The sequence below is a fragment of the Pocillopora verrucosa genome, chromosome 2 (assembly GCF_036669915.1).
Source record: "Pocillopora verrucosa isolate sample1 chromosome 2, ASM3666991v2, whole genome shotgun sequence".
Classification (NCBI taxonomy): domain Eukaryota; kingdom Metazoa; phylum Cnidaria; class Anthozoa; order Scleractinia; family Pocilloporidae; genus Pocillopora; species Pocillopora verrucosa.
The window spans coordinates 4148707-4163697 of NC_089313.1; the positions used below are offsets into that span (position 1 = coordinate 4148707).

The following is a 14991-nucleotide window of genomic DNA, read 5'->3' on the forward strand; positions in this document are numbered from 1 at the left end:
TTGATAGCGAAGAATCTAAACCTGGCTAAACAAAACTTTCTCTAGACTTCCCGGGGATGTATTGTTTCACTTTTGTTGTATACGAGGAAAGGAGACATAACAAAGGAAATGAGAAACTAGCAGGAAGAACCCAAAAAGTTTCGTCAATGTGGGAGGCTAAATTTTATTATTGGATTGACATCTGCATGATCAATTCAAACGAGGGGGATTGGAAAATAATCTAAACGATAACAACATTCCATACGTTCCAGTTTTCTTTGCGTCTGGCAACTCGGTGTAAAACCTTTGATCAGTTGGCACGGACACTTCTCAGACAATGAAGTTCTTTCGCTTTTAGACGGGCAGCAATCTGTTCATCTTCAACGATAAGAGGTCATCATAAATTTAACATTGGTCACGACATTCTTTCAGGTACGAAATTTGCTCTGAAAATCATGTTTACGTTCAAGTCCTTGCGTTTTTTATGAGGCCTGAAAATCGGGACAAATTTTGTTATCTGTTCCTACAGCAAGTCTTGTCCTCGTGATTCTTACGGGAAATTTTAGTTTGGTTTCGAGATAAAAAGGATGTGACTTTTCTTGTTTCATGCCGGTTGGATGCGAAGTATGCTTAACTTGATGAGCGCGATCAGACAACTGCGATCTTCGATTACCGCTCGTAAACTGTACCCTGCTTTCTTTCACAAATACAGCTAAATATTAGGGGGAAAAGGGAGAGAGAGGAGTCGAGTTCTGAATAACTGTTCTACCCAGCTCTTCAGGAATGTTATGAAGAAGAAGAAACGATCATAGATCAAAGAGTCAGACGAAAAGTAACAGCTAAGGAAGTTCAGACCGATGTGATTGGGGGAAATGCCTCAGTAGTGTCGGATTCGAGTTATTATTGTATTGCAAATGCAACTTAGACGTGTTAACTCTCTACTTCGTGGTGGATTTTTGTCGAACTGTTCCCAAGGAACAAGTAATTAAAAGCTTTTGTATAATTAGCGCATAGCGAGCTCTGAATAGATTTAATTAGTCCCTATTAGCCAGCGCATTGTGTAGGTCGTAAAACAAAGATTAACTTTTTGCTCGGATATGCTTTGATTTTAATGGCGTTTATAAAATTATTTTTGGATGCCATTGCTGAACGTGAGTAGATTTTAATTTCCCTAGTGATCTTTAGTCTGATGTGGTCGTATTTCTTTGAAGCGGTCGGGAGTTATTGTTAAGATTCAATGAAATATCACGCTAACTAGAAATTATTTCCTTCCATAATTATTCAAGCGAATTGAATCGGCTCGGTGAAGCGAGGGACTGGACACACAATACTGTATGCTATATGCTATGGTCAAACAAAATATCATTAAGCAATCTTCCGACCTAATAAATAATTTACAACACACCTCAGAGTTCGGTAGATATTTATTTCCTTCCGGCACATTCTGCGTAAAATTCAGAGTTCCTTGTGGTTTAAGAAGTTCTTTACACAATGTGGCGAGAACACTCGAAAAGTTTGAAAACCACTCTACTACGACTCGTAGTTTAAAAACTTTCTTCGTGTTCTCCCAACATTCCGCGTGGGTTATTACACCGGTAAATTGATAGAAAGTGCGGTATATTGCTTAAATCGTCGCAGAATTGTGCAGTACTTGTCCTTGACGTGTGTTAGCCGCATTTAACGCAGAATAGTTGAGGGGGGGGGGAGATATTTTTACGTCCGCAAAACGCGACAGTAGTGCGAACAGCAATCGCTAGAATCGATGCTTGACACAGGAGGTAGGGGGTTATAAGGATATTGATTTATTGTCTAGATAAGAGAGAGAGTGGGACGCTAGTGGCAAAAAGAGAAGCGAGTTGATGGGGCGGGGGTTGAACAGCCCCATCCCATAAAATCCTAGATGACAGTTTTTGATTTTAGTGTAATTTACTGCTTAAATTTCCTTTAATCTCCGCAGGCTGTTCAGTGCTCTCAAATAAGAAGGTATGACTGAGTTAGTTCTCCATGAAGCGGCTGTCAATGGCGACTACCAGCAGCTTGAGAGCATGTTAATGATCCACCGAATAGATGTCAATTATAAAGATGAAGACTTTGGCGATCGTACAGCGCTCCACTGGGCGGCCTCCAAAGGTGAGAGACGTTGTTTGACCCTTAAATTCCCAGGAATGACCTAATTGGAATTTTTCCTCAGAATATCGCTACGTAGACATTTTCAAGGATACAGGTGAGGAGGAGAATGAAAAAGATCACTTGATTAAAACCAGATTCTCGGAACTCAATTAAGGAGAACTGTACTCTAATTGGTGGGGAGATTTGTATCCTTGATCACCCAGATCTTGAGAATGAAAGGGTTGAAGATTTTTTTCGCTTGTGAAATAACTGTTTACTCAGGGTCGTCAGTGGTGCTTTAGAGACCAATTTCCTCGCCTCTGTTTGTTCCGAGATACCCCAGGGGCAAGAGATAATTCAGTCAGCATAAGGCGATACCGTGGTGCACTGCTCATCCGTTCTGCGCGTGATCGCGCGCGCTCTTAATTTCGCAACGAGGTAGTCTGTTATCGAAATCACCTTAACGAGCTCCTCGTGAGAAAATCGTATATCACCTTCAATTATTGAATGCTGACGTTCTTTCATCCCACAAGATGGAGAACAGACCGAAAGTTTTTTTCTTTCAAAGTATTCTTAAACCAATGTAAATACACTGTATAAAAACGGCGTTTTTTCACGGTCGTGAGGTAGCCCGATATTGCACGGATTCACTTGGAAAACTTAACCTCTGACAAAGGATGCGATTCTTTCACTCAGCGAAAATGTGTTGTGAAATATCCGCATGAGATTACGTCATGTTTTTTTGCCAAGAAAACATTCAAAAGTCTGTATTTTTTTCCAATCGAGTAGGAATTTTTGGCCTGCAATAAAATTGACATGGATACGTCCTCGCCGCGCAGCCTGGGAACGATGCAAATTCTAACTCGAATTAACAACAAAACAACCTGTTCTCTCAGAATCGCACGTCCATCCCTGGATCTATCACTGCTGCTGATGTAAAAGAAAGGCCCTAACGACACGACGGACGAAGATACAAGGACCATATTTACCTACTGTTTTGCTCCTCCGTCAACAAAGCCGACCAAGATATTTTAGAATCCGCCAGTTTTAATAGTCCTCTTTTCAGCGGTTACTGGTTATAGTATCAGTCAAAATAATTTCCAGTTGAATGTTGAAAATCATTAGTTTTGCCTTTCGATATGTTATACTCTAGAAATCTTTTAGCCAGTAGCTACTTGATCAATCGCAATTTTCGGTTTTGTGGGTTTACTCTGAGTACTCGTTAGCTCTTGGTTTTGCCCTCAATAACTGTAATTAACAATGCTCTGTCAAAAGAAGCGCTCTACTAATTTACGTAGTGTTATGATACTGCCCTTTAGCTTTATGAGTTTAAACATCTGTTCACTGAGAACAAAATGTCTCTCTCTTGTGATATGCAAAGTGGATTCTCTCAGCATATTTTTAAAGTCATCGCAGAACTTATCCATGTGTGATCTGCGAGAAAATTATATCTGGGATGAATGCAAGTTAACTTTTCGGCCTTACATAACTGGCGTGGATTTTCCAGCAGTTCCCTGTGGGACTAAGATCCATCAAATTTTTTATTAGATGTTCAGTTTACAAACAAGAACTCAAGCAAAACTACTTAACCAGTAGCTGTCATTATGTATATTGTCCTTAGAGAGTTCGCCGCCATTATGATCTAAATCTCAAAATCATCAATCATTGTTTCCCTTCACGTACCTTTAACAATAGCACTCTTGAAATCAAACCAATTTTTTTCATTGCGTCACTTGTTGCTCCATTAGATGTAAATTCAAATTGTTTATTCCCGAGTAACTTCAATGCTTACAAAATTTACTGAAACTTTATCGTTCGAGTGTTGTTCTTCGTCACGAAGGGCATGACAAATCAGGAAAAACCGCCGACCAAACAGGTTTTTAACAGCAGCAGCCACGACTTGCTTTTACACGAGACGTGCGCCCTGGGAGACGACACAAAACTCGAAGAATTGGGTAGCTTTATAAGAGGTGGAAAAATCGACGTGAATTCGAGAGATGAGGAATGGGGCAACAGAGCTGCTCTTCACTGGGCGGCACACAGAGGTAGAAATTGTTATGACTACCTTAAAATTAGTATTGGGTTCACACCCTTATGGTTCTTTCTAGCGTTTGCTCAAGACAAGGTGTTCGCGCAATGATAACAAGCTCAATATTTTGTTATGCTTCAGCGTCAAACTTATGGGCCATAAACGTCTTCATTAGTTCAACTGTTTTTGAGTCCTTCGTCCTGTTCACCCCTGTTTTGGTTTTTGGTCTAAAAGAGAATTGATTGCAAGTTGATGAGAAAGACCTCTCGCAGCGTTCAGCTCGTTACAGTTTTTGGTCAAATGTGTTTAATTTCCGTCTGATACGGCTGGTTTGAGACGAAAGGCTCACTGCACGGCAAGTGTGAAAATATTGAAACCGGAACTCAAGTTGGTCTCTTGAACTAAGGTCCGCTAAACAAGGTGTCCCTATTACCAGATAAAACACGCTTGAACCAGAAATTAATCCATTAAAATTGTTTCATCTTGAAAAGTCCTATTAATACTCAACCTGTTTGGCCCATGTTACCTTTAAACCGAAGCAAAATATGTCCACTGAGTTCATGGGTTTTTATATGATGTTACAAATTGGGTTAACAATGATCTCTTCGTCGAGTGATTTTCGCTCAATATTTCAAGTCGACCTACAGCACTGCTTGATTCACTAAAGAAATCTTTAAAATCCGAACAAAGAAATATCAAACTCTTACCGAATGGGTCTTTACAGGGATCAGAATTCCGAGACTGAAATTTGAAACATGCCGAGGGACAACTTCTTTGCTGGGTCTTTGTTCACCCTCCCGGCTGGCAAGGTTGACTAAGGAGTTAACCTCCAGAACGCGCAATCTCTCTTAAGTTCTGAAAAAACGGTATCAAACGCCTCTGATACACTGGTAATTTAGATATATAATGACAGCGCGCTGACTTTTTAATTCGGCAGAACATAGAGAATTGCGCACCTCGCGATATTTAAGTTTTACGGTATGATACTGAACAGTAACTTAAACAATCTCAGATATAGAGAGCATCAAAATGCTTACACGACAACAATACATACCTTTTCTTTCTGTGTAAATCTACGGGCGCTCTGCAAACTGATTGGCTACGTAACTCACTATCTATTCCATGACAAGGAGTGAAGAGAGTGAGAAGCCTGGCAGTATGCAATTCTAAACAAAATATAATGAAAAAATTAGCCTGCCTAATTGTGTAGTTTTGAACGACTGAAACGACGAAAACAGTTCGGTTATTTGCCCTTGATCTCTATGCGTGACAGTGCATCTGGGCTTCGCCCTCCGATTGAAATCTCGAGCTCATAATCTCGTTGTTAAATATATGTTTTATTGTACTTTCTTTTTTTATGCAGGGCACGCCAAGTGTGTGAAACTTCTTTTGGAATACGGCGCTGATCCTGCCGCTCGTATGGTGGGAGGCTGGACACCAGCTCACTGCGCGGCGGAGACTGGACGCTCAAATGTACTCAAGATCTTAATCGAACACCAGGCCCCTGTCATGATTGCGGATAACTCGGGGGACACGCCCAAAAGGGTAGCGGAAATATACGGACATACGGCTTGTATTGAACTTCTCGAAAGGTAAGACTTGCTCTGAGCGAGTTGGGCTTGAACGATGTGTTGTTAATCAAAACTGGCACGAATCTTTATTTACTTCACCTTGCCGAGTTCAGGGTGTTGTCTTCTACTGCCCACGGAGCCTAAATATAAATTCGAATTGTTAGGAGACGATCATTCACGAATGTCTTTTGCTGGCTGGTTTGTGAAGGTCTCTAATCATAAAAATTACAATTTCCTCGATTGTGATTGGTTTAGAAAACTATTATCGGACAGTTTATTATCAGACAGTTCAATAAGCCAATCACATTCAAAGTTGTAGTTTAAATCAACCAATCACAACCATGAAACAATTTAAGCCTCCTTTTGTCAGTCTTTTAATGCCAGTTTTCCTTTTCTATCCTAACTTGGCTATGATTAATTGGTAATAAGACTTCTTGTTTTCCAATTCGGTCTGTAATCATACTGTGTAATCATACTCGTGACTCCCGCTACGTGGTCGTCCGATTTTGTTATTACTCGTACGTCCTATTACCATTACCTGTAAGAAAATAGTATTAGCACTATTCCATGGTCTAACTTTACTCCATTACCTGTGTACCTAAATGTGGTAGCACTCAATTGCAATTTTTTTCCGTTTATCGCACTATTCACCAATTTTCTGCGTTTGGATCCCTAAGTACTTCGTTTGCCTCGATTTTCCGGCGTCTTAACAACAACTACTTGCACATTTTACTGCTTTTGGCACCCTTCATGTGCACTTTTTTCGTGTATTTATTTGCCACGTCTTTTTCCTGTACTTCAAGTCGCTTCATGCCTTGATAAGCTTAGGCAGCCTTGGCCTCTTAGCTGTTGTGTAATTCTTGATGATTTTCCTTATTATTTCTTACAGCGCTGAAGATTCCTCTGTCCAAAAACAGCTTCTTATTAGAGACAAGTTCCGCTCCAACACAAGAAAAGTTTCACGCATTGTGGCTGAGAAAGGCTTGGAGGGTCTTCAAGGAAAAGTGACAGATGTACCCAGCTAAGTTGTTGGTGCTATGTCGGTTTGTGACGAATCTCCTGAATTCACGATAAGTAGGTGATAAAGACCTTATCGCAAAAGGCGTCATGGGATACTACGCGATATCTTACGCGCGAGTCACGTGCACATCACGTGCGCATCACGCGCGAATTAGGGCGACTTTAAACGGAATAATAATCGCACCGATGCAAAAACTCGAGGATGTGTAAGAAGGTGGACTCAATTCAAGTTTAGAATTTTACTATCTTGTCGTGGACGTCCGGGAAAGTTGGATCTGTATCCTTGACATTTGTTCAACCGACCTTTAAAAGGGGTTGTTTTGATTAGATAGGTCGATAATTTCACATGTATTGTAAGTGTTCCTTGATGGGTACTCGAACTCTAAGTTTGTGCCCAGTCTCACTCTTTGTCAATCTTTATTCACAGTCCAGTTCCTGTTGTTAAATTGAAATTCTGATAATCATTTTTAGCCGAGGGTAGACGGATTTCCCTCAAAAAAAAAAAAAAAAAGAACAAGCAAAACAACAACAAAATGATCATAGTCTTATGACGAAGATTTCCTACCTTTAGAAAATCTGTTATCTCTTGATCTGCTACGATCAGTGTATAAACAGCGAAATTTCCATAGACTGGAGAATGCTGTGGCGACAGGAGTCACAGGAGAGTGTTAATATACCGATTTCGTTTTACCAATCGCCACTCTTCCTTCTCTTTGGGGTTTCGCGCTTATATTAAGCTTTGATCTGCTGGATCGCGAATGGTAGAGTTCAACTCTATCGCATCCTACTTGTATTTTGACTTATTATTTCCAAACCACCATTGCCTTCCTTTGCATATCGGTGGCAATTTTGACAAGATATTGTTAATTGTTGGTGCACGATTCACACCAGTCTCGGCGTCTATTAGGAGAAAAGAAAGGGTCAACTAAGCCATAGGTCAAGATTTGGTTCACCCTTTAACCCCTAAAAGTGACCGGCTTCTTATTTCTCCTTACAGTTTCACCCTTAAATCAAATTTAAAGGCTATGAGAACGAAGGAAATAATCACCATTTCAAGAAGCTTCTGATTGTCAAATCAATTCTCCTTTATTCAGTACCTTATAAAATGCAGAGTTAGCAGTGTGAGGAATATAAATACTAATCTTATGATAGAAAGGATTAAGTCTGTTGCTCGAATTAAGTTACTAAGTCTGACAGTTGAGTTAACCAAACGTATGCCACGTAGGTGGTATGGGAAAGACGATAAGACTAAAATGAAATATCAGAGCTTTACTAAAACGTCGAATTTATCTAATATACGATCATTTTTGTCTCTCGCATTTTGAAAGGCCAGATTGTCTTGATATCGATGGTAAAACGTTTTGTCTTTTAATCCTTTCTGACAATTGTCTAAATTCTAAGTCTTTCTTTGACAGGTAGTAAATTAGCCACATTTAACTTCGGATTTTTATGTCAACAAAACTGGCATCCTCGCTGACCTCTGAATACTTTAAAGCGCTTAGATTTGCATCTTAGTTCATTTGATGGATAAGGGTCGTGTCACGCTCCCTAATGAGTACTGAAACAACACGGCAATCGCGAATTGAAATTATAACTTCTTTTTTTTCAATTTTAGCGGGAGAGGCCCCTATGAAAGCGCGTGAATTCATTTGTTGTGACGAAGGGGTAATGTTCGAAACGTCAGTTACAGTGACCAATTTACATTATCAAGTCTGTGATAGATCAAAACCATCTTGTAATGCCCCCACTGAGGGGCGCCACAGCCTCTTTAGAAACTAACCCCCTCCGCGCAAACAGTAAAGAAGGTCGACTGAGAAGGTTAAATGTGAAATTGTATACAGTTATCTTTATCTGGTCAAAGAATGGACCCAGTGACTATGCTAATTTTGGTCATGTCCATAACTCGTGTGTGGTGAAGATGGAATGACTACCCCTACTCTTAGCCCCAAATAGAATTTCACTTTCAAGTTTGGAATGTTGGTGACAAAATCATAAAAGAGTACTTTTTTATGTGGTTTAAGTGAAATATCTTATATAACCTCCCCGACTTTTCTTCGCAGTGCAGCTTATACTTGTTGGACAAGACTTTCCATTCACGTGTCGCGACAGTGGCGCACTATTTCATGCTAAATGTTAACCTGTAGACCCCATGAAGGCATCCTGCTTTGTAACAGATGAAATAAGTTGAATTTTAAGTGATCTCTAGGGACTGTTAAAAGGCGAAGTTCAAGCCTGCACTTCTCGCATGCCAGAGGCATTTGCATGGACCGATGCCCTTATTTGGCGGCAAGGACAGGTGAAATAGCTATGATAACATCATTTTTATTAATATTATTTTCAGTAAACTTCTTGTGGCCCTTTTATCGGTTCATAATTGGAAATATTGTTCTTTTCCGTTCACACAAACTCCTCTGACTCGATATTAGATTTTGAGCGCATGTTACGTCGATGGAGACAAAGCAATTTACTGTATTTCGAAACCGGGCGTCACGCGGGCGTCGTCGGATGGGTTGTAAGGGAGCACGTGCTTTGCAGTTTTGACAGTTTAGTCATGGATACTTGACCTGGCGGTTCCTTTGAAACTTCTTTCGGGGGGTCGACAATTTCCGTGTCTTTTTCCTATCAGGCAAATTTATTCAATGATGACGTCCTTGTTCAGCTTGTCATTGCGTTGTTATTTCTAGCTCGAAGTACGTTTCCACTATTAATCTGTCGTTTACTCTCGAAAAGATTGGGTAAACACAAACTGCGCTAATTTAAGACCGTCCAGAGGTTGATGTTTATGGATGGCAGCTATTGATGCTTGAATGGGCTAATTGAACTGCAGCGCTAACCTGCAGGAAACTTGATTGATACTGTAACACCTGTATAGAACGAAAATTTAATCAATCATTGCACCATTGCAAGAACATTGCTTCTTCCATAGAATCGTTATAGCTAATTGTTCTCGTGTTTTGAATGTGTTTACAAAAAAATGAGATTTAATCATCGTTATGTCTTGATCTTTAGCGTTCCATCACTGGGATTGGCCAACCGTAATGTCTATTCAAACAATCTTTCAGACTGTTTAATTCATTCAAACAAAACATGAACGAAGTCGCGCACCAAGTGTAGCCCTCTGCTAAAAGGCCTTCTTGTGCGCTTCTTTACTGATTGAAGCACTTCCTTGGGCCATTTACGAGAGGATTATCAACAAATGACGCGCGGTTCTTGAAGAGTTTCACATCCTCGATTCTTGGAACTTGTAGACAGGTCAAAATGCCGCCTCGAAGAAAAGGCACGCAAGCCATACGCAAAAGCGTTATGGTACACATCGATCAGTCCGCATGCGATCTCATCCACAAACCCGTACAAAGCGCACGTGAATAGTTACATGTATTTGGTGGTTAAAAACCACAATTTAATCGCAGTAACGACCCGCCATTTCTCCCAGATCATGCTACTTTGATTGCTTATCAATGATATCCTGCCAGAGCCAAATGAATCGATTGATATTTGGAATTATTGGAATGGATCCAGAGGAATAGATGTCCCGGGTTTCTGCGGGTGATGGAAAGTGGAATTTTGTCTGCAAATAGGATCTCAAGAGTATTAAACTTATGTCTATTTTATTTTAGTCGCAAAAATAAATGTGGTAACCGAATAACTAATGCATTTTTCGCATCAGTAAGGACACCGAAAAAGAAGTCAGCCATGACCCTGTTGGATTGCGCTGTCTGACCCGGTCATAATTAAAACGGAAAGAGTTACATTCTCAGAAACTGTACTCTGTTAAAAATTCCTGCTATGTTTAAAAGTGAAGAAATTGCTAACAGAACATTTTCAGAGCGGCTGACACGTTTTGTCGTGAAACTAATACAGAAATGGCTGAGTGATCATTGATCCGTCTTTCTCAAAGAATAGGCTATTAACGAGTAAGCATCGACAAATCGGCTTTTGCTGATTACATTATCTTGTGGAAGCTTGAAAATAATAATCGAGACCTTTTGATTGTGATCCATTGAATTTTAAATGTTAGTTTTTGCAATTGGGAGTTCCTAGTTTGTCACCCTCAAGACAAAGATTAGTCAATGAGAGCTTTTATTTTCGTTGAACATGTTAACTTGCACAGTAAAAGGGTCTCGGTCACGTATTCGAGTTGAATACTTCCTCGACACGTTCCTAAGAATCTGCTGTCTGATCCACGGTTCCCGATACCTGTTCCTGTTTTTAAGTGCAGACTGCTTTTTGACCCGTGCTTTGTCCGGAATCTGTTTGTCATAATCATTGAAGCGAGTCAACCTTGAACCCAACGGGAAAAACAAAGAGTGTAGTAGCATCAAGTTTGTTTGTCCGTCACCTCCCACTGAAATCAGCTCACAAACAGCTATAAAACGCCTTGCGTGCCCGTAACCAGAACCTCTCGAGCACCGCTTGAAACGCGCAACTCTCTGCTCGATATTTCGCGTACCTAGTGACTCGTGGTACGCATATTGAGGAACAACGATCACTTTGATTCGATTTTAGCGAACATTGAAGAAACAGAGATCAATTATCAATATGTACTGGGGAGACCTCGCAGATAAGTTGGCGGAGCATTCCATTGTGATTATTTTCCTTGCTCTCGTGGTTGTTTTGCTGTTTTTAAGACACACCAGACTGTCAGTCAAGAGAAAACCACCCGGTCCTTGGAGTCTACCGGTGATTGGCAATATATTTCTCTTCGGATCAGCTCCTCACAAGAACGTCACAAGGCTCGCTAAACAGTACGGAAGAGTCTTCGCTATGAAACTTGGTAGCAGAGAGGTCGTGATTCTCAATGACATCAAGACAGTTAAGGAGGCTCTTCTCAAGAATGGCACCGACTTCTCATCTCGCCCTCCATTGCACAGTTTTATATCGTCCAGCCGAGGTGATAGAACAGTTGCATGGCCCGTGTTTGGTCCAAAGTACGCCAACAACAAGCGAGCGACGGAATTGGCCATGCGAGCTATCCTTGTAAATGACAAGTACCTCTCCAAAATAGTCCTTAGAGAGACGCACGTGTTAATCGAGAGTCTCCTAAACTCGGACGAGGGCCGGTTCGATCCTTCTTACCTGTTAAAATTCTTTGCCTGTAGTTTGCAGTTTTGTTTGTTTTTCGGGGACAAGTTACGCGACGCTTACGTCAAGAAGGCTCAATTCATGATGGACGGTTCAACAGATTTTATAGAAAATAGTGCCGTGGGTAACAGCGTAGATTTCATGCCGTGGATGAAAGTGGTGTTCAAGAAACAAGTGGAAAAACTTGACGCATCCATCGCAGAACTTACCACATTTGTCAAGAAAATTTTTTTCCTCCTGAAGAGTGATTCCAGCCTGAACAACTTAGACGAGTCACTTTCCAGGATGCCCACTACCTTCGTCGAGGCATTGACAAAAGTAGTGAACGACAGAGATGCATTAGATTTTGGAAACGAACGTTTCAGTAAAGACTCCTTGGAGGGAATTTCAAGACACTTTGACGATGAAACTTTGATTAATATAACAGCTGACTGTTTCGGCGGGGGATACGAAAAATTATCCACCGCCCTCCGTTGGGCTGTGGCTTACCTCGTGTCCCATCCCGACGTGCAAACGGAATTGCAGGATGAGCTTAGACGCGTGAAAGGTTCTACGCCCTTGACGCTCCACGACAGAAACAGCTTTCCACTTTTAGAGGCAACAGTTCTTGAGATCTTGCGAATGAGCAGCTTTCTTCCATTCGCTTTGCCCCACTGCACAACCCAGGATACCAGTGTGGCTGGATACCCATTACCAAAGGGAACCATTGTCTTTATTAACCTGTGGGCCTGTTCCCGTGATCCACAGTACTTTGAAGACCCCAACACGTTCAATCCATACCGTTTCTTGGATGAAACTAAACAGAACATTGTACGATCACCGTGTTTCTTGGCGTTTTCAGCAGGGGACAGAAAATGCCCCGGAGAAAGCTATGCTAAGTCAGTTATGTTCCTGGTGTTGGGCACCATATTGCAAAACCTTAAACTTCGCAATGGAACCGAAGATCCCATCGAAGACAAGTTCGGGCTGACCATTCGTCCAAAGGCGTACAAGATTCGCGTTGAAGCGATTCAGTGAATATGGAGTAAGGAACTTTCAAGGAATGAAAGGTATACAGCTTGACATGAAGGCTAAATGACTGTCAGAGTGTGAACTGATGATTTGACATCGATTCATTGATAGTGATACAAAGGACCAAGTAAGTCTTGATTCTTCAGGTTAAGATAGTGAAAGACGTTTTCTCCTTAATTAGGCATGACCAAACAAACCGCTGCTGATCTTAAGCTCTGTGAAGTGCACTGCAAGATTGTTAGTTCAGACTTTTTTAACCATTTTCCTACTTTCATGTTTTTCTTATATGTAGATATAGAACTTAAAACGGACTGCACCTTTGAGTGTAGTGACATAAAAAAAAAACAACACGCGTCTGTTTGCGTTGGTGAACACTTAATTTTTAGCGCATCATTGATGTCACGTAATGGCAAACTTTGGCCGCTCGGGCGTATTTTTAAATCAGTTTCGCTTCTAAATTTTAAAATACGACATCGGCTTTTATATTCATTATCACAGGGGCATAAGCTCTTCAATTAGTTTCATAGTTTCTATGAGCTAATGGAGAGAGCGTGCTTTACTGAAGTTGGACGACGAAGCTTTATCACTAAGCGGAGATAACCTTGTGGAAATATCAGATTGACAACGGTTAACTAATCCCACAGACCCAGAAGCACTATATTTGTAATACCTATGACGTCTATGTATAATTTTTACTGGAAAATATGGCAACATCTGTGCTAGTCTTGTTCCAGCCTTGTGCTAGAAATTATGCGAACGAGAGGTGCTTCTATGAGACAACAAAATGATGAAATATTAGGCAGTTCGGCCTTATCAAATCTAAATGTCAACTTAAAGATATTTAATTATTGAAAAATAACGAAAAATATACTTTTTTATATTTTATTTAGTTTGTTCTTGAGCATTGTACACCCAAAGCGGAGGTTTTCTTTACGGTTTCCCAGATTCCAATAACAGCCAGTTGAACTGTGCTCGAAATTTGGGTCTAAATGAAGATACCGCCATCGACTTTGCCCATTTGTCTTTCACGCGTGGAAATAATTCAGTTTGCAGAGTTCGCATGATGATGCAAGTCTTTCATACACAATTGCCACCGTACTGGAAATCTAAAGCAAACAGGCATTTGTTTCATAGATTAAACTTTGACTTTTACAAATGCCGGGTTTCCATCTTTCAACTCTCGACTCGAGAATTCTATGTGGTGAAGTTGATTGTTTGGCACAAATCTCCAAACTAAATGATGTTGTATTCCATGATCATATTATTGTTTGACATCGATGGCCCCTTGATTTAATTCTTGCAGCATTACTCACAGTTTGCAGACTTATCAACACCCAATTAAGCTAGAGGCCAATGCCAAAGGCACGCTCTACTAGGCGGCAAAGCACGTGGACAGTCTATTGAATATCTTACGCAAGGGATGTCGGTATTTGTTTCTTCGTCTGTTCTTCTACCTCTTGTTATTATCAAGCTCTTGGTGTCTGAGAAATTTTCGATTCCTCTTCATTAAATCATTCTGGGAGAAAATGCAAGCCGGTCGTGACACTTCATTTATTAAGGAAATAATAACATCTAATTAGATTATTCGAAATGTTTAAATTTAGTTCAACCAGCACTTGCAACTTAAATTAGATGGTAAACTCTCAGGAGAAGTGATTGCTTTTGCTAGGAACTCTGATTCCTTTACCTTTAATTTCGACAGATTTTCAGTGGAGTTAATGCGATTCCTTAGGATTATTTCAATCTTCTGAAATCCACTTTAAAAATAGGGACCTTTTATAGCCAGTTATTTGGCGGTCAAAACTGTTTCCTCGACTACAATGCAGAATTAGTAGAACATGTGACGTCGTACTGTACTGAACAGGTGAAAAAATATTGCTTCGAATGCATCGACAATCGTTCGTGATATTAACTATAATGGAGACTATCCACACTAAGATTCTATTGAGGTAAAATTCAGCAGTCGACCAAACCACCTGGGTCTATGCAACCTTAGAACTTGTTTGTTATTAGTCAGGGTTACGGATTTTCCACGGCGGCCAAGGCCACGGAAGCTTTTGATTTTGTTTTTTAACAAAACGATGCTTTAAATAAACAGTCTAAGTTGGATTAATAAGGCAACGGACGGCAGAGCTTTTGTATCGTGTGTTTAATTCGTTTACCGCTGTTTCTGTGCTGCAGCTGCGCCTT

The 14991-nt window shown here is 40.5% G+C and overlaps 2 protein-coding genes across 3 annotated transcripts; both read left to right on the forward strand.

Annotated features, from left to right (window-relative positions):
• Positions 1–199: 199 nt before the first annotated feature.
• Positions 200–9667, forward strand: LOC131792677 (ankyrin repeat domain-containing protein 66-like). 2 transcript variants are annotated; one of them, XM_059110087.2, is made up of 4 exons: positions 200–411; positions 1937–2109; positions 5481–5709; positions 6578–9667. In XM_059110087.2, exons 2-4 carry the CDS (start codon positions 1965–1967, stop codon positions 6711–6713), a joined length of 510 nt encoding a protein of 169 aa, XP_058966070.2. In that variant the 5' UTR covers positions 200–411; positions 1937–1964; the 3' UTR covers positions 6714–9667. The 2 variants fall into 2 exon arrangements, with proteins under 2 accessions (XP_058966070.2, XP_066018287.1); XM_066162190.1 differs by lacking the exon at positions 200–411 and adding an exon at positions 3929–4133 and having other exon boundaries at positions 1985–2109.
• A 1106-nt stretch (positions 9668–10773) lies between these two features.
• LOC131792676 (cytochrome P450 1A1-like) lies at positions 10774–13686 on the forward strand. The gene has a single exon (XM_059110085.2). It carries the CDS (start codon positions 11248–11250, stop codon positions 12805–12807), a length of 1560 nt encoding a protein of 519 aa, XP_058966068.2. The 5' UTR covers positions 10774–11247; the 3' UTR covers positions 12808–13686.
• The last annotated feature ends 1305 nt before the right edge of the window (positions 13687–14991 follow it).